The 21,370-nt window shown below is 35.7% G+C and overlaps 4 protein-coding genes across 5 annotated transcripts in view; 2 read left to right on the plus strand and 2 right to left on the minus strand.

Moving 5' to 3' along the window:
• LOC136807268 (uncharacterized) overlaps positions 1-21,370 on the minus strand; it is a 147,430-nt gene that overhangs the window by 59,484 nt on the left and 66,576 nt on the right. The window contains exon 1 of one of the 2 annotated variants that reach the window (XM_067063871.1): positions 8,054-8,188. The exons of the other annotated variant lie outside the window; for it this stretch is intronic. The gene's annotated coding sequence lies outside the window, so the exon portion shown is untranslated. Of the gene's footprint in view, positions 1-8,053; positions 8,189-21,370 lie in introns of those variants that run through there. 2 annotated transcript variants of the gene reach the window in all.
• On the plus strand, positions 549-14,369 carry LOC136807270 (uncharacterized). Its single transcript, XM_067063872.1, has 18 exons — positions 549-686; positions 1,069-1,719; positions 2,081-2,275; positions 2,720-2,887; positions 3,258-3,395; positions 3,589-3,699; positions 4,136-4,239; positions 4,597-4,845; positions 5,164-5,258; positions 5,753-5,837; positions 6,192-6,236; positions 6,882-6,991; positions 7,328-7,442; positions 7,913-8,069; positions 8,486-8,552; positions 8,991-9,054; positions 9,693-9,902; positions 13,982-14,369. The coding sequence occupies exons 1-18, from the start codon at positions 605-607 to the stop codon at positions 14,099-14,101; spliced, it is 2,766 nt and encodes a 921-aa protein (XP_066919973.1). The 5' UTR covers positions 549-604; the 3' UTR covers positions 14,102-14,369.
• Positions 10,295-13,617, minus strand: LOC136807070 (girdin-like). Its single transcript, XM_067063638.1, has 4 exons — positions 13,354-13,617; positions 11,449-13,041; positions 10,719-11,062; positions 10,295-10,552 (listed from the first exon to the last, which is right to left on the minus strand). Exons 1-4 carry the CDS (start codon positions 13,615-13,617, stop codon positions 10,354-10,356), a joined length of 2,400 nt encoding a protein of 799 aa, XP_066919739.1. The 3' UTR covers positions 10,295-10,353.
• On the plus strand, positions 15,909-17,620 carry LOC136807322 (uncharacterized). Its single transcript, XM_067063926.1, has 2 exons — positions 15,909-16,188; positions 16,842-17,620. The coding sequence occupies exons 1-2, from the start codon at positions 15,948-15,950 to the stop codon at positions 17,294-17,296; spliced, it is 696 nt and encodes a 231-aa protein (XP_066920027.1). The 5' UTR covers positions 15,909-15,947; the 3' UTR covers positions 17,297-17,620.

Below are 21,370 nucleotides of genomic sequence, written 5' to 3' on the forward strand. Positions count from 1 at the left end.
ATTTAGTAGACTCACGGTTTATAAAGCAAAAGATGCTTCACTAGAAAAAAGGGTGGAATGTTGGCTAATGTAAAATTCTATACATACGAATGTTTCTCAAAATCAAACAGTGTTCAAACCGTTGCAAATTAATGAAAAATGAAATCATTAAATTAGAAAACAAATTCAATTTTAGATGGATTCACCTGCGCCAATATTTATGGTTGGAGATGAAAATCATGTTCCCAGTGGCTTTTTAGTTGGGATTTTTGAAAATTGAATCACGATCACACGCTTTTAATTGATACATATTTATATAAAATTGTCCCTTAAAAAAGGGCTAAGGGGATTTTTCGTAACCGATATCAACCTTTCAAAGGATAAGGAAAATCATCAAAAATAAATCGTTTATTGGACGTATTTTAAGGGCCTTTTAACGGGTTTACCAGAAAAATGTACTTCCTAAAGGCTGAAATTTTTCTATAGGATCAAATGTCTTTTATGTGCGTATTTTGTCTTTATCTATACGTCGCTTTTTAAATCATTTTACATTCTATAACCAATTTAGTGTGTTGAATTTACTGGATACTAGGTATATGATTATATTGTTGTAATAGTTTGGAAGATGAAATCTCAAGAATTGGCTAATTATTTTGTTGTTATTTCATTCAACGTTAATTTCATTGTGGCTGCATATTTAACAAGGCGTAAGTAACATGATCGCTGGTCAGGATCCCTTTTTTAGACTCTGAAGATATCTGACAGGGTCTCAAATTTACTAATTTTCAAAACGTGTATCTGATACCTTAATTTTTCACAATTTTCAGGGTGGAAATTTAGAAAATCTTCAATTTTTCTTTCTGACAGGGTCCCAAATTTGCCAAATATTCATATCTAACAGGGTCCATTTTTCAAACTCCAGCGGCACGTCCCCGTCCACCGTCAAGGTCAGTGCCCCCTCCCCCCGGGCTCGATGCTAAGTTCACTAAAAGTGTAGCTTTTTTATCACTATACTGTTATAAAGACCCATTACACTCGCCAAGCATCGGACTTTTAAAACTGACCATCTTTATATTATTTCCTTCACAGCTCCCTTAACGGCGTCACCAGGCACCTGTCAAATCACTATCGACACTGGCAGATCATCAAGAGAATATCGATTCCAAGAGCAACTCGTACTTTCCCATTGCGTATACTGTGATTGCTTACCAGGAAACATTGCCTCGTGTTTCAAGACAGATATAAACGATACCAAGTCTACACTTTGCTTAGATTGCAACATAATATCTTCTAGGGACGTAGCCTGCTCTTATTGTTGGCATCCACTTTGGTCTAAAGACTTCTCAATATTTAATATAAGTAGACTAGGTGAAGAAATTGAGGTGTCAGAATTTGATTGCGCAACATGCACATGTTCTAGACGTGGAACTGTCTATTGTATATACCTTCAACAGCGCTGTTACAGTGTATCAAATTGCGTACAGATGTTTAAGACGCTGAAAAACGAAACTCTGGCTACTGACAAGAAATGTAGAAAATGTCTTTTTGATGGTGATAAGAAAGATCGTTTAGCTCGTTGGAATATCAATTACGATACTCTTTCCATTCCTTGTCGATGTGAGGATTCTGGTGAAAGTGTTTGTGAAATATCGGCAACACCAACCATGTGGCTTCCTTTTAAAAAAATATGTCGAAATTGTACAACAACTTCTTTGGTCAAAAAAACGTTCGTTACAAAAGGTAATTCTTTTAGATTTTCTCATAAGTGTTTGATTATCCACCTTAGAACAATTTTCTCACTTACCTACAATCTGTGACTAGATATTGTGGCAAGGATTCCCTTCCCCACTAGTATCAATGTTGATGGGTGAAAAGGCTGCCACCATGCTCAGAAAAAGCTATACATCAACACTGATATTAGGGGGGAAGAGATTTTTCAAGAAATTGTCACATATTTTGTCACTGATTGTAGGTAAAACCTTCAATATCCTATGAAGTACGAACCATGGGTGTAGGAATTTTATGTTAAGCTTTAACAAATGTATGCGCACGAAATTTCTCTGTTGATTCGACAATTTGTCATTTCGTCTTTTTCTTGAAGATTGTTCAATTGGAGGTGTGAATCTTATCCATAATTCTTGGCAGTTTATTTCGAAAGACTCTACATACCATTGTTTTCAATGTGCTTGTTACATGGGTCAATTGAAATGTTTAATGCCGGACAGAAAAGTGGAAATATATCATTGTGTTGGTAAAGATTGTTTGGAAGAATATGAAAGTCTATCAACTTCAATAAGTAAGGCTCAATCTACACTACACAATATTTTCAGCCAATATATTGATAGTATATTCCTGAATGCCGGCAATATATTGAAAAGATGTCCACAATATATTGTCAGCTCGATTTGCAATATTCCAATAATATAGAGGGATTGTTTACAAAAAGAAATTTTTTTATAATAGAGCACATGTTGTTTACTTCGTACATTACCGTCCGAAATCTATATTGTTGAATATTGCTCACCAATATATTGTGTAAGTCTAAGTTAAGTAGCCCTTAAGTTAAAAACATTTCTTCAGAATCGTAACTAACTTATCGACCCTATTTACGCCGGCTCTTGGTGATGTCATAGGGGTAATAGGGCCGGCGTTATGGATCGAAATTAAATGGGTCTAATAGGATTTTGACTATGGTCAAGTAGGACAATGTTAAGCGTTGTCTTTTTTACCTTTCTTGTAGGATGTTCTCTTCCAGTACATCAAAACAAATGCCCACCAGGCTATCTGTTCAGTTGGTCAAACCAAGTTTGTAATATCACTTGTATCCACGGGTCAAAAATGTTCAACGTAATAAAAGAAAAATGGTGCACAAATTTAGGATTGTCAGATCCCTGTGAAAAATGTCCAGGTAAGAGAATAATAAACTCTGGATGAGCAGAAAGAAAGCTAGGAAGCCTGTAGCCTTTACACACCTTCTTACAAATTATTCCCTTTTAAAGAACACCATCTAAACTCCAAACATTTACGCCTACACAGCATTTTTTATCGAAAACGAGAACAATTTCCTCTCGGTCCATGCGAGCACTAATTTTGAGAAATTGTATTGTTTTGACAGCATAACAGGGACACTTCCTTTCTATACAATCTGTCGTCATAACGGCGCATTCTAGGCGCGTTCTGGATGGAAATTAAGTGGCTTCACAGAGGTTAGAGATTCTACTCTACCCCTTCGGGCTTTAAATTCAATGGTGAACACCTCAACAAATTTTCTGTTCTAGATAAGAAATCATTTCTTGAAGCGAATAAGAACCACGTTTTGATATGCCATAATTCATCACTATACATATGGAAAGATCAAATTTGTGATACAAGGAAAGATTGCCCTGATGGCAAAGATGAAGAAAATTGCGAAAAATGTAATTCAAGATTTTTTAACGTTGAAAATGCCAGAGAATTGGCCAGAATCCATCGTCTTTCAGAATTGTTGAGTTTTGAGATTTACATTTTATCAATTTGAATTTATTATGAATTTAGCCTCTTTCTCTTTACACCCGGTTTCTTTATATTTCTTTTGGACGTTTATGGGAAAAAATCAACCTTTTATTTCAGATTATTGCAGATTTGGAGAAGATAAGGCTGGAATATTTTGGAACCCAACTGAAGTTGATACTACTGTCTCTAGAGAATGTAGTTCACTCGTGTCAGACTCTGCTTTAAAAGGTGAAGTATACGTTATACATTACCTATCAATCCTTTCACCAAAGGCTGAAAGATGACGACTCCAAAACAGATGTAAATGCATCGAGAGCGCTAGATCTACTTTTCTTTACAGACCGAAAAAAACTGATACCAGTGACACTTAACGGGTTAAGGTGAATCCATTGGTCTGAAACATTGTATCTGCTGTTTGTAGGTCTGAGTTTAGCCGATGTTATCGTCCATTACAAGTTAGTAAAAATGGAAAAATAAATAAATGTAAATACACGAAGTTTATAGCCGTAATGGCGGTAACTTTTTTCGTCAAAAATCCCGTTTGCGAATTTTCTTCGGCTTATGGATTATTTCTTAGCTAGTGATTTTTCTTAGACTATAGCATGGTCTAGGCTACAGGCTAACATTCAAACCGATTTGTCTGAACAGTCATTATTTTTTACAGGTCAATTCACAAGAAGTTGTATTTATTCACCTCAAAATGAGACTATATGGACAAAAGCAAATTATTGTGATTGTAATAGAATAAATTTTCCAGTATTTGATAACGTAAGTGCTTAGAGGACACAGCCTAATGTATCAATTGATGGCTAACTTCAGATCTATTTTCCATTTCCTCACGGTTACAATCAGAAGGTTAGCTAGAGGATCTGGCTCTGACCTTTTTTGTGAATTACAAAGGTTTTCTTCCCAAGGTTTTTGGGTTTAAACTTACATAGAACAGTAGAAATTGAAACAGTTGAGATTTCGTCCACAGGAAAGAAACATGTGAACCTTAACCAAAGGAAAATAACGTTCAAATTGTACAGATAAATGAAAGGGTTGCTGTTTTTAAAATATTTTTGCCCTTTAATCTCGCTTATCTACTTATATCGTGTGATTGTTTTACCATCTTGATAATCTTAGCCTGGAAATCTGACTTGCAACAAACAAAGCCTTGATTACATGATACGCTCCATCACGAAGTTACGATTTCATGCCTGGCAATCAACAAATAAACGCTTGCACGATATCGAGGCTAAGAAAATCTTAAACGTTTTATATGATATATGTAAGGAGGATACAGGGAAGGGAAAACTCATCAAGATGAATCAAACGTTTGTATATATCCCGGGAAGAATGGTATTCAAAGAACAATACACTAAAATACTACAGGTTAATAGGTTAAGCTCTTTTTTTCATTATATCTCTATTTTGAATGAAAGGAAGAAACTTATCAGGAAAACTTCGTCACCTTTTTGAAAATCTTTGTCATGGCCCCTTGACGTGGGATCAGAAAGGATTTTCACTGGTAGAAAAATTTCTTAACTTTCTCTATGAGGTGTGCTGAACAATTGAATTTGATATAGTTCTATTCAACTTGTTCCTTAAGTGAGAATCAAATGCATGGGCCTATTTTTATATCTGTTTTGATAAGAAGAGGAGAAATCATGAAATTAAAAATGGACATCCAAAGTACCATTCTCTTTATAGGAAGCTGACAATTTGCAACACTCACGGTACCAATGCAGTACGATCAACATGCCCTTTGTCAAAATGAGACAATTTTTGATACGGTATTTCAGTATGTAAGTTCAACTATTATGCTCGACCTCTTTTTTCCACTCTCGGCCCCGTCGCTTTGGAGTATTTGGTTCAAAGGCCGAGGGCAACTTTAATACGAAAAGTCCAAGAGCTATTTTTTGAAGAACCCAAAATTTTTACAAAATTTTCAGACATGGATAATCTTAAATTGCTCTTATACACTTACAATATTGATCTATATTTGATTTAAAAAACCACATATGTTAGCTACCATAAAAGATTCCCCTTAAAGGTCTTAGTTTTAGATACAGGAAGAGTGATTTTGTTTGTATACTCATCAATCTTAATTACAAGCTTTTTTGACACGGATGTGGAGCAAGATTGCTCAGAAAATGGAAAATAAAAACAATATTTTGTTTATCCAGCACGAAATCGAACAGACATCGGCCTGATATAAGACATGTATCTGATATGAAACACTTTTGTAAAACTAAAACCTTCAAACAACTTGACTTAAAAAGCGTATTCTTCATTACAGAATTGGAATTACTAATGAGAATAATCATGCAGTTCTTCTTGGTGCCAAACGCAACTGGGATCGATTTGCACAAATGCAACATATGGTAAGTCACTGAAAGCTCTGTCTCCCGCCTGGATGGCCGGGGGAGGTTAGGTTAGCCATGGTCTGACTGTGATTCAATTTTATTTTATTTATAGTGTAAGAACAGCCAGGTCATACCTACACGCTCTAATTCAATCATGGTATAGGTTTGAGAAGTTTATTGATTAAAAATCATTAGTTGAAAAATGTCATCCCATTTCCCATTCAAGTCGTCATTTATATTTTGAGGCGTTAATAAGACTTCCCAACGCGTAAAATATATACTTTCAAGAAATCTGCACCACCTTAATTCTGGCGATCAAACATTTTCTTGAAGCAATCGTCACACGTCATCGTCTTCTTTTGACTTTTTTAGGTCCAACAAAGGGAGAACGTGAAAGAACTTGAAAATAATCATATGGTAGCTATTTCAAAATTACCCCATTTATAAATTGTGACCACCATTTTGACTATTTAAGCTTATCTGGTACAAAAAAAGGCTAACATTCATAAAGTTGTTCTCGTCAATTTCATCATTGTTGGAGATTATATTTTTAACCCCATTCCAACTAAGGAAAGCATATGGAAATTTTCCAGTCCAAGTCAAAGATGCCAAAACTCTCCCGGGGGGGGGGTACTAGGGCAAGATGGGTTACGGGGATGCTCCGCTGGTCAGGTTACGCAAAAACACCAAAATAGAAAAATCAGTCCCTCGTAGGGTGTCTTTTTTTGGAAAATTTAGGGAAAAAGTTGAAAAGTTGAGAAAATTTTAGAATTTCAGTCCCATTCAGGGTCACTTTTTTCGCAAATTTCGAGTTCCACGTAGGGTCCATTTTTCGAACCTCAGCGGAGCACCCCCGTCGGTCGACAAGGGTAGTACCCCCCCCCCCCGGGAAAACTATATTCCTCTCCGCCAGCAACGAACTTTTAAATAGAAACATGGAAGTTTCAAATAATGAGAAATCTTTTTCGATTCAAAATCTTTGGGGCAAATTATTATTTTGATGTTGACTTTTTTCACTACTTATTTTGAAATACAGCCTTTGTTATCTTGTTTTTCTTACAGGATGCAGTTTTCTTTGATGAGCTTGAAAATTTCAACAGATTTGAAGAAATTTTGGCTGCTATAAGCATTACTTTTCTTAGTCTTGGACTTATCGTATTCCAATTTTTCAGGTAACCACTTCTATAATTTGATTTAAAATCTAAAATCCAAAGCATGACATGTAAAGAATCAAGGTGGAAATAGGACGAGGATCGATCAGAGAAAAATAAGGGCTTGTTTGAGTTAAAGTGACCACAGAAGGTGAAAATTCCGACCCGTAGAAAGACTATTTTGACTTTTTTGCTCGCTTGTAATAACCCTTAAAGAGACTTAAGATGGTACAGAAGGTGAAAAAACAAACCTTTTAAGGTCAGTAAATACTAAGCACTTATTTTTGCCTAAAAAAATTACTCCCCCGGTGTGAATTCATGTAAACTTTTAAATTAATTTGGATATTATTTTTGCAGCAAAAAGACGATGAAGATAAGAATCCATCAGAATTTGATGTTTGTCTTCCTGCTTTCCTTTCTCGTGTTGAAAATATCGCTCTGGTTCGTTCCTGATCTACAAAAGAAATCTAAGGTAAAATTGACACAGCAAATATTCGTTTTTCATCATAATGATCCAGTCGAGTCTGAAAGGTAAGCCCCATTTTCTCAAAGGGTAATAGTATCTTAAAGGCCAGCAGGCTGATCAATGAAGGACATCTTCTATTTTTTTATCACTCAAAGTTAAACATATAATCCCCAAAAAAGAGTTTTCCTTCGTCTTTTTGCTGAAGTATGCGGCTTTTTAGGTAAAATTTCATTTGGAAGGACAGTTATCCTGGCTGAGATATAAGCACCCTCTGGCTTGAAATGCAGTCATCACTATATCTTTACTTAAATCGATGTCTTAGTAGCTATCAGATTGATTAATAATTTGGCTAGAGAATAGAAATATCCTTTTTATTGTGGAAAACACGTACCAGTCAGAAATCAAAGATTAATGAGTCTAAACCTTATGCCTTTGCATCAACCTGAACTCATTTAACTAAATTTTTCTAATTTCAGGCTGGTTGTCTTGTTGTTTCATTATCTTCATACTTTTTCACATTGTGCACTTTATCATGGATGATGGTGGAAGGGATTAATATCGTTATTTTGGTGGTCTTTGTATTTCAACATCATAAAAACAAATTATTCAAATTATACCTTCTCATTGGATACGGTTAGTTTATTTCTTTCCTCTATCGTGAAATAGTGCATGGTTTAAAAACCTCCCAATCTTGACCCAGAGCAAATTGCGCCACTCTTTGATTCTGACTGATGGACGTGGTGCAATCATCTGTGAGCAATATCAGAATCATAAAAAAATGAACTGAGCGACACTGGATTCTAGTTTAAGGACCTTCTTCGGAAAGGAATAAGCATGCTAGACGACTAAATTTTGATAGATTGGGGGTACATTAGGGAGATAAACTGGACAACTGGTCGACATTATTTTAGTCTATAGTTCATACGAACTAATTATCCCGTAAATAATTACCGTACACCTTCTGTATTACATCCATTATAAACTACTTCAGTCTACTACTATAATGTGTGGCATTAAACAAAATTTCTCCACTTGGAAATTCATTTTAGGTTTTCCATTGATTTTGACTGGCATCTTCGGTGGAGTTTATCATGATCAATTCCAGAATGCTGAATAGTGAGATTTTTTTTGACTTTTTGAAATTGAGACAAAGAAGTAATTGACAAACGTGATAAAAATTCTACTTAAAATCTAATTGCACATTATTTATCTCTGTTCTATAATAAGGCTGCTTGGAACATTAAGTTACCCCATTCTCACAGACCCGGTGGGATTTTATCAGCCAGTTGGGGTTAAAAGAACGGGCCAACATCCAATGGGGATTGAAATTCCCATGTTTTCTAGCCAGAAAATTATGTGGGGATAGAAAAAATAACACAAAATTTTGCAGTGCGGATTGGCTTATCTGATTATTTTCAGCGGGGATAAAAATTAGAGTATAATTTTCCACTGGGGACGATATTTTGGCCAATTTTTCCAGTGGGAAGGGTTTCCAGTAGGTCTCTTTGAAGGGGTGTATTAAGTGCTGAAATTTTGATTACTTTTCGTTTTCAGCTGTACAGCACTTGGTGGAGATTACATCTGGTTGTTGAAAGGGCCTTTGACTTTGATGCTAGTGGTAAGTACCGTCTAAAATTGGATATCTGACAAATCTTCTCGAGGAAAAAAAACACAAACTTGCTAAATCACGTTGTTGAGTATCTCAATCGGTAGAGCATTCACCTTACAATACAAGACCAATAATACAACCCAATCAGATTTGGTTATATGATCTAGGTGTTAAGTTACTGGTAGCTAAGGTATGATATTCCACCTCAGCATTCAAACCCCCAGGTCTAGCGCATATAAGGGGTTAGACTTTTTCAATCCCGGCTATGTCAACAACCACCAGATGGTAGCTACTGATAAAGAAGAGGCATACAAGGTTTTCGCTAAAGCTGAAATACCGACAGTGTCTGTATGATTGGTGACAACATTGACAGTTGTGGGAAAGCGTTGTAAATAATAACTTTTCACCACAAGGCAAATTTGACATCGGAATACCGACACTTTCTCCTTCGAACACCTAAAGACCAACAGGAAAAAAAAGACTTATACTGACACATCGACCATTATAGCCCTACTAGGAGACAAGTATAAACCGTATTATCAAGGAAAAGTATGGTTTCACTAACATGCATTGCTGTTTTCAGGAGGGGAGTTATTTTGGCTGCATTTAAAACATCTTTATTTTGACTTTGTTTTATTTCTTTATAGATCAACGTTGTATTATTTCTGATGATCATTGTCAAAATTCGGAAATCAGCCAAAGAAAGCAAACCATGGAAAAATACAAAACGAACAAACTCATCGATGAAGACGTTTTTGGTGTTGGTTCCACTACTCGGTCTACCATTCATATTAGCACCATTTGTTGAATATAACAAATATATCGCTTATGCTTTTGTCCTCATGAACAGTCTCTCGGTAATTTTTTGGTTGTATTAAGACTTTTAAAAGTTTATGACTCTCCATAGAATGGGGTTGGATGAAAGTGTGGGCGGCTGGCAATGCTGAGATCAAAATTTTCTATGTTGTGATTTTTCATCACTTGATAATAATGGTGAGACCTCGCGGTGGGTAAGAAATACCGGTAATTCTTTTCCATGGTAAACAGTAGTTAAGTTTTTTACACTTTTCCGAAAAATTAATTTTGTCAATAAAGCTCGTAGCTATAGAAGTAGTGGAGCAAATCTAAAAAGTAATACCTCAAGTTTTAAGTTCAGATATCTAGTTTTTAGAGAATAAACATGAAGCAATTTTAGTTTTTTTGGGTTTTTAGAAAATAATCCATATAAAAAAGTGGTAAAAATTATAAAGAATCCAGGATGAGAAAATTATTTACAAATGTATACGTATTTAGTTGAAGATGACTTCACTACCAGAATGGATCATCATCATTGGTGACAATACTGCAGACCTTGATGAGGAGAAACCATATTCCGATACAGAAGGTGACAAGTGAAGTGTCGTACATGCTCCACAGTCTTCCGTGATCATTTTGGTCGAAAAGAGCGTCTGGCGTCGTACTGACAATGTTTTTAGATACCATTGATGGACTTCTTCGTTGAGCAGTACTAAAAAATCAGAAAAATAATGTTTAATGGAAAGAAAGCTTTACTAATCGACCCTTGTAAAATGGTTAAGAAGCAATAGCTATTAGTATTGAATGAAAATGTCTAGAAGCAGAGAGGAAAAAAGTGAAACGGAGTAAAATTCAAGATTCTTCATTAGCTTAGATACCTTTTTTGTACCGGAGTGACTTTCTTGATCTTGACATTGTGTAGATCTGTGTTTTTTGGTCGATCTTGGGTCAAATCGGTATCCTTTGCGTCTAGTGACTTGGTGAGCTCTTTATTAATTTGTGTAGCAAAAGTTAATGTATTTGCTCCGATATCGTTGGAAGCAACCTGTTTTGGTTTTCTCTTACGTTTTCTTTGCTTTTGCTTGCCCACTGTCTCTGTGTCTTGAATGGTTTGCATTTGAGCAATCTTATGTTCATATTCTTCCTTCACCGTCTGCAAGTGTTCTTTGGTAGCCTCAAGCTTTTTGTTGATTTCAATCTTCTTTGTGCTATTCGTGTGGGCCTGAAAAGAAGCCTTTGAAAATTAATTTTGACATAATCATGACCTGCTTCCAAGATTCAACGTCTTCCCCTCAGGAAATTTTCATAAGGAATTACTCATTGCCCAAAGAATAGTCTTTATTAGGGGATTTCTAACACGCCATCAATATCGTTCTATACCATTATAATTTTTTCTCGTATTGTGTATAGTAACAGTTTATTCGGATCTGTACGACGAACAGTAAGTTGCGTTTGAACTAATTAACCAGCAATCATTCAAGTTAAAATGATTTTCTCAGTGCATGTTGTTTCAAAGGGGCTTATAAGCTAGCTTTTCAGTTCCCAAAGATTCTTTATTGATGCTGATCGATGGTAATTTATTGAAATAACAGATAGAGCTGATCTTACCTCTTCTCTGTAAGCATTGCGTTCTCGGATCAAAGATTCGATCCTCTTCTTTCCACGTTTCAAATCGTTCTGGATTTTCTCCATTGTAACCTTTTGTTTTTCGATAGCAGTGCAGTCTGCATTTTCTTTCTTCTTGTGTGCAGAAATATCTTCCAAACGAGCGCGAATTTCAACTTCGCGTTGGTTTAATCTCTTCTCCAAGCGAAGAACACTTTTCGATGCAGTCTCTAGTTTCTTCTCACAGATTGCTTTTTCTTTTTGTAAGAAAGCAATCATCAGTTCAGATTCTTCCAGGTTGCCATCTTTTGCAGCCAATGCCTCTTGGTGCATCGAATCCATCTGGCTGGCTTCTTTCTTCAACTTCTCAAGCTGTTCCTTAGCTTCACCAATCTCGTCCATGTGTGCGTCTTTCACACGGAGCAAAGCCTCATTCTTTTTCGCCATTTCTGCCGCATGAATCAATTCAGATTCGACTTGCGCTAACTTCGATGCATCATTCTCTGCCATTAGCACTCCCATATTTTGTTCCTTGATGTTGATTTGTTCTTTGAAGCTGTCGCACATCTTAGCCAACTTGCTCTCTTTTAGTGTCATTTTTTCAATATGTTTTTTACGCTCTTCCTCGTTATCCTTTATCAATTTCTCATTCATCAACTTTAGATCATCCAGCTCCTTTTGTTGTTTGTTAAACGCTTCTTGACTCTGGACGACCTTATCGTTGGCTTCCTTAATCTCTTTGGTAGCCTTAAACAATTTCTTCTTGATGACAGCCTTCTTGTCACTCAATTCTACGAGCTGAGAGGCCTGGGCATCGCTTATCTCCGTTTGTTGCTTTAAGGAGTGTTGTGTATCAAATAGTAATTTTTGTTCAGCGTCCAAGCTTTTACGAAGCTCTTGAATAGTTTCTTGGTTCAGTTCCGATTTCTCTTTTTCAATAGAAAGCATTCTTTTTAAACGTTTGGATCCTTGTTCCTTTACGGTATCTAGCCCCCTCTCAAAATATTTGTTTATTTCATAAATCTGAGCGTCCTTATGACAAACTGTAGCATCCTTTTCTGCTAGAAGGATTTGGTTGTGTTCTTTTTCGGCAGTCAATAACGCGTTAAAGTGTTGTTTCAACTGCGAGGTAGTATTGGCAACACATTCCTTGATATCCATGCTCATATCTTCAACCTCATCTCGGGCCATTGTCAATTTTCTATTCAAATCTTCGATCGTATTGCGCAAATCATCTGCCTCTTCACGGTGCGCGAGATCGGATTCTTCTTTTGCCAGAGATAATCGCTGGATCTTAGTTTCAGCTACTGTGTTCCTTTCCACAATGCTGTCGTAGTCACCTTTCATTTTACCGTAATCACCTTTGATTGTACGAAGTTCGTCCAAAAGAGCTGAATCATTTGGTCGAGAAATATCTTTACTTTCCTTTACTTTTGTATCGGCTTCGCTATCGTTTGAAGAAGTATTTATGACTTCTCTTCCTCCTACGCATGAACCTTCCTGTATCTTTTCCTCATTCTGGACTTTGACGACATTTTGATAAGTCTTCATCGCAATACCAAATTCCAATGGGCTGACGTTCAATTCCTTCAGAATCTGTAACAAATGTGAAAGATAAATTCACTAACTGAGGCCACACCTTTATTGTTTGAGTCAGGGGTAACGAAATGTATCAGTGTTTATATTGATTAATGTGAGAGTTACCTCCAAGCGAAAGTCTTTATAGAAATTGTATATTGAATAGCAAACATGGTCCGGAATAAGACGGCAGTTTTACTAGAGTCCAAAGTAGGTTTCCCCTCTTGAGCAGATGACTGTTGTAGTAGGGGTAGAAAATATGGTATTTAACCAGAGCTATTAGAGCTAGAGTAGTCTTTACTTTCTGATATTGAAAATTGTAAAGCAAACCTTTCTTTGAAGGGATTCTTTATCATCGGTAACAATGTATGGCTTTGTGTTTCGGCCACCGTAAAGTTTGTCGGTAAGAGAAACATCCTTGTAACTGATTAATGTCCTATTGACCTGACACAACTCGTCATCTTCTGGTGTGCTTTCAAGGCCTGATTGAAAACTTTTAATTTGATTTCCACCACGATAAAAGCCCTTTGGAAGTCTTGTTTTCGAAGACTTCTTCAGGTCTTCCGCCATCAATGATGTAGCGCACCACCACATCTTTCAAAAATTTTTCGGAGATAAATATTTTACACGTCTATCCAATTCACAATAAAAATTTCAAATGAATCTTTTTCTCGGTGGATATGTTTCAAAGAATACTTTTGTGAAATTATATTTGACGTCAAAAATTAGACGTCAGCTGATGTTTTAACGATGGCTTTTTTTATCTGCAATTCCGATGGTGGATTGGCGGCCGCCCATGCTCTAAAGAGGTGGGGTTTATATCACCACAGAGAGCAATGAAGTTCGGCCTTTGATATGCCGATGATCCCTCGGTGCTCTTCGTAACTATCGGAATCATTTCGTCGTACACATGAATAATAGTTCATTCTAAAAATTAGTGCTTTTACTTCATTTATAGGGTTTGTACCTGTTTATCGGGCATGTTTTGATCGACCCAGTCATTAAAGACAAGGTTTTACGGAGGACGAAGAACTTTGGTAAAACGTCACTATCGAAGACGAATTCAACAACAATTTGATTGGTCAGCATTCTATTAAATCAACTTCATCCCAACTCTAAATGGACAAACATAGATCCAAATCGATATGGATATGATAATAAGTTTTCAAAAGTGACAAACTTTGAAGCTCTTGTGGTAACACCAGAAATTTTCAAAAGCTGTAACTATACATGAAAATAGCTGACTACCTTTAGCAAAGAACAGGATGTGACCAATGATAGTGTGGAGACAGCCAGGTCATACCTGGAGTTGATACCTTCTTTTGCTGATTGACGGAGGTGTTTTGTCGAGGTTTTTGAAAAAAAAACCTACGTGGGACTCAATTTTTGGATTTTTCTGATAAAAAGATTATCCGCTGAATCTGAATAGGACTGAATATCCCAAAATATTACCAAAAAATTAGTTACCATAGGAGGGACTCACTTTTAAATTTATTCTTTTTGGTAACATTCCCTTAGAGACGTGGAGATAGGAAGTACCTTGATCTAGTGGTACATCCTCGTAGCTCTGTTTGTCTAAGTAAGCCTTCAGATAAATCCACCTTATTAATTAAGCTTATATAAGTGTATATTGTCTAGACAATTTATGCCGAAAAAATCTTTTCAAAAATCTTTGGTCTTTCGAACTGTTTGGTGAAAATTTCCGGGGGGGATACTTAGGCAAAAATGAATGATGGGTATGTGCGGACGGTAAGGGTCGGTTTTTTCACCTTTCAAAGTCTCTCTAAGGGTCGGAAAAATCAGAAAGTTTTAAATTAGTCTCTCTAAGGGTCGGAAAATTCAGGATTTTTAGGAAAGTTTTTGATTTCCAGAGAAAAAAATTGTAATAAAGTCTCTCTAAGGGTATGACTTTTTTCAAAAATCGAAAAAAAATTGTAATAAAGTCTCTCTAAGGTTATGACTTTTTTCAACAAAAATCAGTCTCTCTCTAAGAGTCGGTTTTCGGAGGTCCCGTCCGCACATACCCCTCATTCGCCAACCCTAGTACCCCGGGTGAAAATTTCAAGTACGAACACTTCGGCTGTATATCCATCTCCTTCGATTTCTATTCTTAAAAAGCTTTTGTGACACCCTTGCATTTTTAAAATAGTTATCAGAAAGATAATACATTTCCAGTAACAAATAATCGCATTGCAAGGTCATTTTTTATACACACAGTATAACTGAGCCCGTATTTTAAATCTTTAGTTTTCTCATAATGATAACATGTACCGTAATATCAATCTTGTTAAGATCGATAACACAGTCAATTTTATAAAGCGACGAGAGAAGCTGATTTATACATTAGATAATATTGTAAAGTCTGTTTCCACAAAATATTCTTTAGTGGTTTTGTGCATGTCGAAAAGTGGTGACATTTTTCATCTTCATTTTTTAAACTTTTTGAATTCTTTGTATTTCAAAATATTCCACTTTTAATTATCTTTTAAACGGCTTATTCACTGATAATGAAAAGTTGTTTATTATTGATATTATTATTTCATATTCAATTTACACGTTTTTTTTGGAAAGAACAAAGCATGTGAGGATGTGAGGGTAGCGAGGCCTAAAAATTTAAGAACATTCTAAGATCATTGTAAGGCTTTGCAGACTCTTAAACGTGAAATTTCTGAGGAAATTAAACCAAAATTCTCACAACATGCAGGGAATAAGAACACCTTACCAATATTTTTAGGTTTAAAACTCAAAAAGGTTTTTCTTATAAGGTTTTAAACGTTTTTGAATTTCTTATAAAAAAACGTGTGATAATTAATTCTATTTACCACCTGAAGATCGTCTCGTGATTTAAAATGAGTTCTAATGAGTTTTTTGATTTGGTAAAATAAAGCTGAAATTTGGATTTGATTTTTGAAAAAGCGTCAAAAATGGCGGAAAATAAAGTTTTATACAAAGATGGAGATTTATCATACTGCATACTCACACAAGACTACAAGAATGAAGCACATGAAATACTGGCTGAGATCTTTTGCGACATGCCTGCATGCCAAACTCGACTTGAATGCAATTCAAAACTTACGCGGAAAATTGTGAAGGAATTTTGGTTCCAATACATTGGTTGTGATATGTATGATTTCATAACAGAAGGGTTAAGCGTGATTGCATTAGGTAAGTAATTTAAGTAGACAGTCAACTTTCTCTATTTCAAACCTCTATAATTCGAAGTTTCTGTAATTCGAAGAAAATTTTCGGTCCCTTGAGGATTGAATTGGAGAGAGTCAACTGTATTTCTCAACTGAGTTAGCGAAGCGCTGACGTGATAACCCTCTTACCATCTCATTGATTTAACCAAAGATATGGCATTGTTCAACGAGAGAACGTTATCTCAAGCTCTTCAAATTGTTTAAAATTAGTTTCGATCAATACAACTATTAACCCCTAGTGGCGCTGTCGGTTTTTTAAGGGACTAATAATGAATTTACAAGGAATTTTAGATCTTTTTCACACAGAAGCACACTTGTGTTTCGATACCGTCGTCAAAAGAAATTTTCCACGTAAACTCTTCACCATTCTTCTCGCAATCCTTACAAAGTGTTTAATATTGCGCTCGACTTAGTCCAGACCGGGACAATTTAATAATCTTTGTCCTTATTAGGAAAGCCTCATCTATGTTACTCTGCACACCTTGGCTTTCTTATCCCTGCCTTGGAGCACTGGCAAAAAATCGAACTTCAAGCCACAATATCAAATTATGCACATATACGCACCATGCACAATCATCTAATTGTCTGATCCGAAACCATATTTTTCTCTCATTTCAGATACCAAGAACAATGAAATCGCTGGAATAATGGCGACACGGCATTTATTAACATGTGCAGAGTACAAAGCAAGATATCCTAAACATGAATATGAAGGTGCGATACTGGTTGACTTATGTGCCATTTTGGATGAAGAAGCTACCAAAAAGATGCCGGAATTAACAGAGCCAAACAAAACTGTAGAAATGGCTTTTCTTGGTGTCCATTCAGAATATCGTGGAAAGAATATCGCTAATAACTTAGTGCGATTGTCTTTACCAGTTATCAAAGCTGCTGGTTATACATATGCATCATTGATTGCAACGAGTTATTTTTCATCTAGAGTGTCAGAGAAAAATGGTTTCACTTCCATCCATGAGATTGATGTTAGGAGTCTACTTTGGAAAGGAGGGAAGACACTTCAGAATATGAAAGAGCCACATGGACATTACAAATATTGGGTAAAAAAATTGTGAACTATTTTAAAGAAAAAGGCGGGGAGAAAATGGAATCACGAAGAATAATTAGACATATTTGGGTATAACTTGGAAAGAGAAAAGAATATCTAAAGACTTTGTGGTGCACGTGATGACCTCTTTTTCTTCAGCCTAAACAATCAAAACCACGTAGCCTTTTGCCTAAAAACGAAAACAATCGTTGGAAATGTTTATCGTAATAATTGAAAAATGTCTGATAGTCTAATTCCAAAATAATCTTCCATCATCTAAGGAAAAGAAGCGCTTCTGAAATTTCTAAAGAACCACAAATTTAGAAAGATGACGGATCACTAACAATTCAATGTGCAGAAATGCGTAAGTTTTCCACAGCCTATTGTTAAAATATATAAAAAAGGTCCATGACCACGAATCAGGGGGGCAAGAATTAGGAATTTCATCCGTGCCTAGGCTAAAGATGTTGATGCTAATGTAAAACATTTCCCCGGAAAAAGATTTACGGTAGGTTAAAATCGCTAGCGAAAATCAAAACGCAGCAGTAAAGGCTTCAGACACGTAAGGCTGTTATTATATAATTACGTGCCATTAGACAGTCAGAATCAAAGTTGTTCCTTGCTTAATTTGGAAAAGATATCCTTAGCCATCCTAGTTTAGTTCAAACTGTCGGTTACCAAGACTGAATTCTGGACAGTTTTTCGTACCAGCCCTCAGCTTAGGGATACTTTTGACCTTTTGTAAGGTTTTTTTGAAACCTACTTTTGGGGGGTTGGTTTGTCTGTTAATAAAAACAGGGAAAATTCTGTTATACTGAATTTAGGCCCTTTTGAGGTCTTTGGATAAATCCATACAACCTTTAATCAACTAAAAAGTTGCTATTCAGTGTCTTTTTCAACGTTTTAGGGGTTCTCAGTTTTGGAGATTCCGACTATCCTTAAGGGCTACTTAGACTACACAATATATTGACGAACAATATTTGACAATATCGTTTTCGGACCGTAATGTACGAAGTAAATAGCAAGTACTCTATTATAAAAAGAAAGTTTCTATAAACAAACCCTCTACATTGTTGGAATACTACACTGAAAATCGAGCTGACAATATATTGCGGACAACTTTTCAATATATTGCTGGCACTCAGCAATATATCATCAATATATTGCCTGACAATATATTGTGTAGTGTATGTGTAGTGGATCCTGAAGATGTATAGTTTATCCTCTATAAATGGGTTAAGCAAACATGTTTGTTTAAGGAGATACAGCGATTTGGTTCCCGACAACTGACTGCGATATTGCCTACTGAGTTGACGTCTGGTCAGGGTATGATTGTTTCTGATGACAGTTTATGGAGTAAACTAAAATTTGTACCAAACATAAAAATACTAGGGACCACTTCTAAAGACGAATTCGTCGAACCAAACTATGAGTCAAGAGTTTTTTTCCCACGAAAAATAAATAGAAACACCGTGTTTTTTAAATCAAATTCTTCATGTAAAATACCGTCGCGACGTTTTTTAACTTCCCAAGTGGAGTCAAAGTTTCTTAACGAGCTGGGGTCTACCCTATTCCAATCAATAGAATACTTAAATAGGGTATTATCCAACGTAATGTCCTATTTTTTCTCAATTATTTGCCTCCATAATAACATTTCTTTTTTTATAGTTAAAGTTTACTCCATATTCAAGCTACATAAAGGCTACGTAAATAATTTACAAAGTTTATTTTTAGGCCCTTTTGGGTTTTGCCAATAAGTCGCCAAATCTGTGACATGGTTTTAAATCGCTAATTACTCTAAGCAATGTACAGATTACGTGATCACGGACGTTGTAAGAATCCCAATAACCTGTCCTAAAACAAAACTTATTTGAGGGTTTTGGCTGTAAATTTCAAGAAAAATTTGTATTGATTGATGAGTTTCAAACCCTAAACGTTCTTTTATCGATTTTAAGTTGACCCTAGCCTCACTAGGACAGAATTTTAGCATGCATGCATTTTAGCAAGATACCTTATCGGGTAAAAAAATGTCGGGGGAAAGTGACGAAAATTTTGAGGGGATTTTTCCCCGACGAAAAAAACCCGACTCCGACATTTTGTTCCCCGAAAAGGTAGGCGTTCGGTTATTTGCCTTGGCTGCCAATGAATAATTTACAAATTTTTCTACTTTTTCAGATAATGATAAAATGTGCATACTTTTGATAAAACATCTCCCTCTCACAGACCCGTTAAGAACCCTTCCCACTGGAAAAATAGCTCAAAATATCGTCCCCAGTGGAAAATTATACTCGCCGATTTTAGTAATCAAATAAGCAAATCCGGAATACAAAATATTGTGCTAAATTTCCGTCCAGACAGAATTTTCACACTTGAAAAAAAAAAAAAATTAAGCGTTCCCCAGTGTTTCAAAAACTGAAATTAATTCAAAAATATCAATCCCAATCGAATTCAGTCCGTTATTTTCACCCCCACTGACTGTAAAGATTATACCGGGTCTGTGAGAAAGGGGATATAATCATTGAGTTTAAAACCCGAAGGGAGTATAGAATCTAGAGTAGAATGTCTTAACTTTTCTCAGGCAAGAAAAAGTGAAGTCTTAAAAAATGCGCCTGTGCCGTATTTTTGACAACAGATTGAATCTAGCAATTCCTTTGTTTACGATTGATGTTTTTTTTGAAATTTAGCGGTAAATTTTAGTTTCAATCTGTCATTTGTGTAAAAACCAGGCGAGTCGCTCAAGGCCGCGCAACTTTGGTAGGATTTGTTGGCTTCAAATCCTACCAAAGAGATTGACTTCCAGCCCTTCGAACTTATACTTCATTGGATATAATGTATCTGCAACACCATCGACTTGTCACGATTATTCTAAAGCCTGATCGATATCATGATATTAAGAGGGAAACTGATCATTCTTAGCTCTTCTAAATCAGATCTTTAAGGGTCTTAAGTGTAAAATTCAAGTCATCAAATGCAAGATTTGATCAGGATAAGTAGACGAATTTTAACAAATTGTAATACGAAATTTATCTAATATCGTTTAAGAAATGAGATTTAGGATGTCATGTCATCAATCGAGATTCAAAAATGTTCCCGATCCATTATTCTAAGTTGGTGGATTATTATAAATTGTTTTCATAATCTGTGGTTCATACAACTTATACCACATATTTTGTAAATAAAAATGCTGACTATGCTATTTTATTTTTCCCAGTATGTATAAATATTTATGATATGTTCAATTAGGAGTCCTTTTTAGTTTCTTTAGCAAATGTAGTTTTTTTAATTATTGAATGAAAAAGTTATGTCAATGTTGGGAAACTTCAATTTAGATTGGCCGGCATCGGCGACTTTATATCCCTATTTTATATTTATGAGATCTTAAATCCAATCTAACATCAATTATGCTCAAAACTTAAAGTAAGAGGGGTAAGAAAATGCATACGTATATCGTTTTTCCCATCATTAAAGAGATTTCTTGAGAATTAAATTTTCAGACACCCCCGTGTCATGGATACAGAAAAATCAGACGTTCTTGGCTTTATTTCATGCCTATTGAAAAACGAGCCGAGTTTCGTACCAAGACGACACTAAAATTTTAAATCCCCAACAACTAAACACATCTGGGATTTTAGCTCTTTGATCTTTCCCTCAGGACTGAATCACCGGGTATCTGGATATCAAAGGTATGATACAGGGGTGCATCTCTCTTCAAAAAGCAGTGTCCTGGGTTCATCTATTATCTAAGAATGTCTTGGAGCTAAGCAGTTTTTCGTTCAATGCGGTTAGAGAAAATTCGAGCAAAATGTTTCAAATTAGGAAAAGATCTTGTCGCACCAGATGATGAAAACAGTCGGTCAATCAAGCTATCCCCCCATATAAAAATGAGCAAATGTTAAACATAAAATTAGAAAAAATAAAGACCCCTTAACTATATTCTTAGTGGTTGATTATGGTTATCACAGGCCGACAGCATAAGTTTTTTATCAAACATTTTAGAAGAAAAATGATAAGCAAAACAAAATCTGGAGTTGTTTACAGATTAAGAAAAGTAAAAGGATTTTCGGTCCTCTAAAAGCATAAACAAGTGTTTTTTTTCTTGAGG

The sequence above is a fragment of the Clytia hemisphaerica genome, unplaced genomic scaffold, assembly GCF_902728285.1.
Source record: "Clytia hemisphaerica strain Z4C2 unplaced genomic scaffold, Clytia hemisphaerica genome assembly, whole genome shotgun sequence".
Taxonomy (NCBI): Eukaryota; Metazoa; Cnidaria; class Hydrozoa; order Leptothecata; family Clytiidae; genus Clytia; species Clytia hemisphaerica.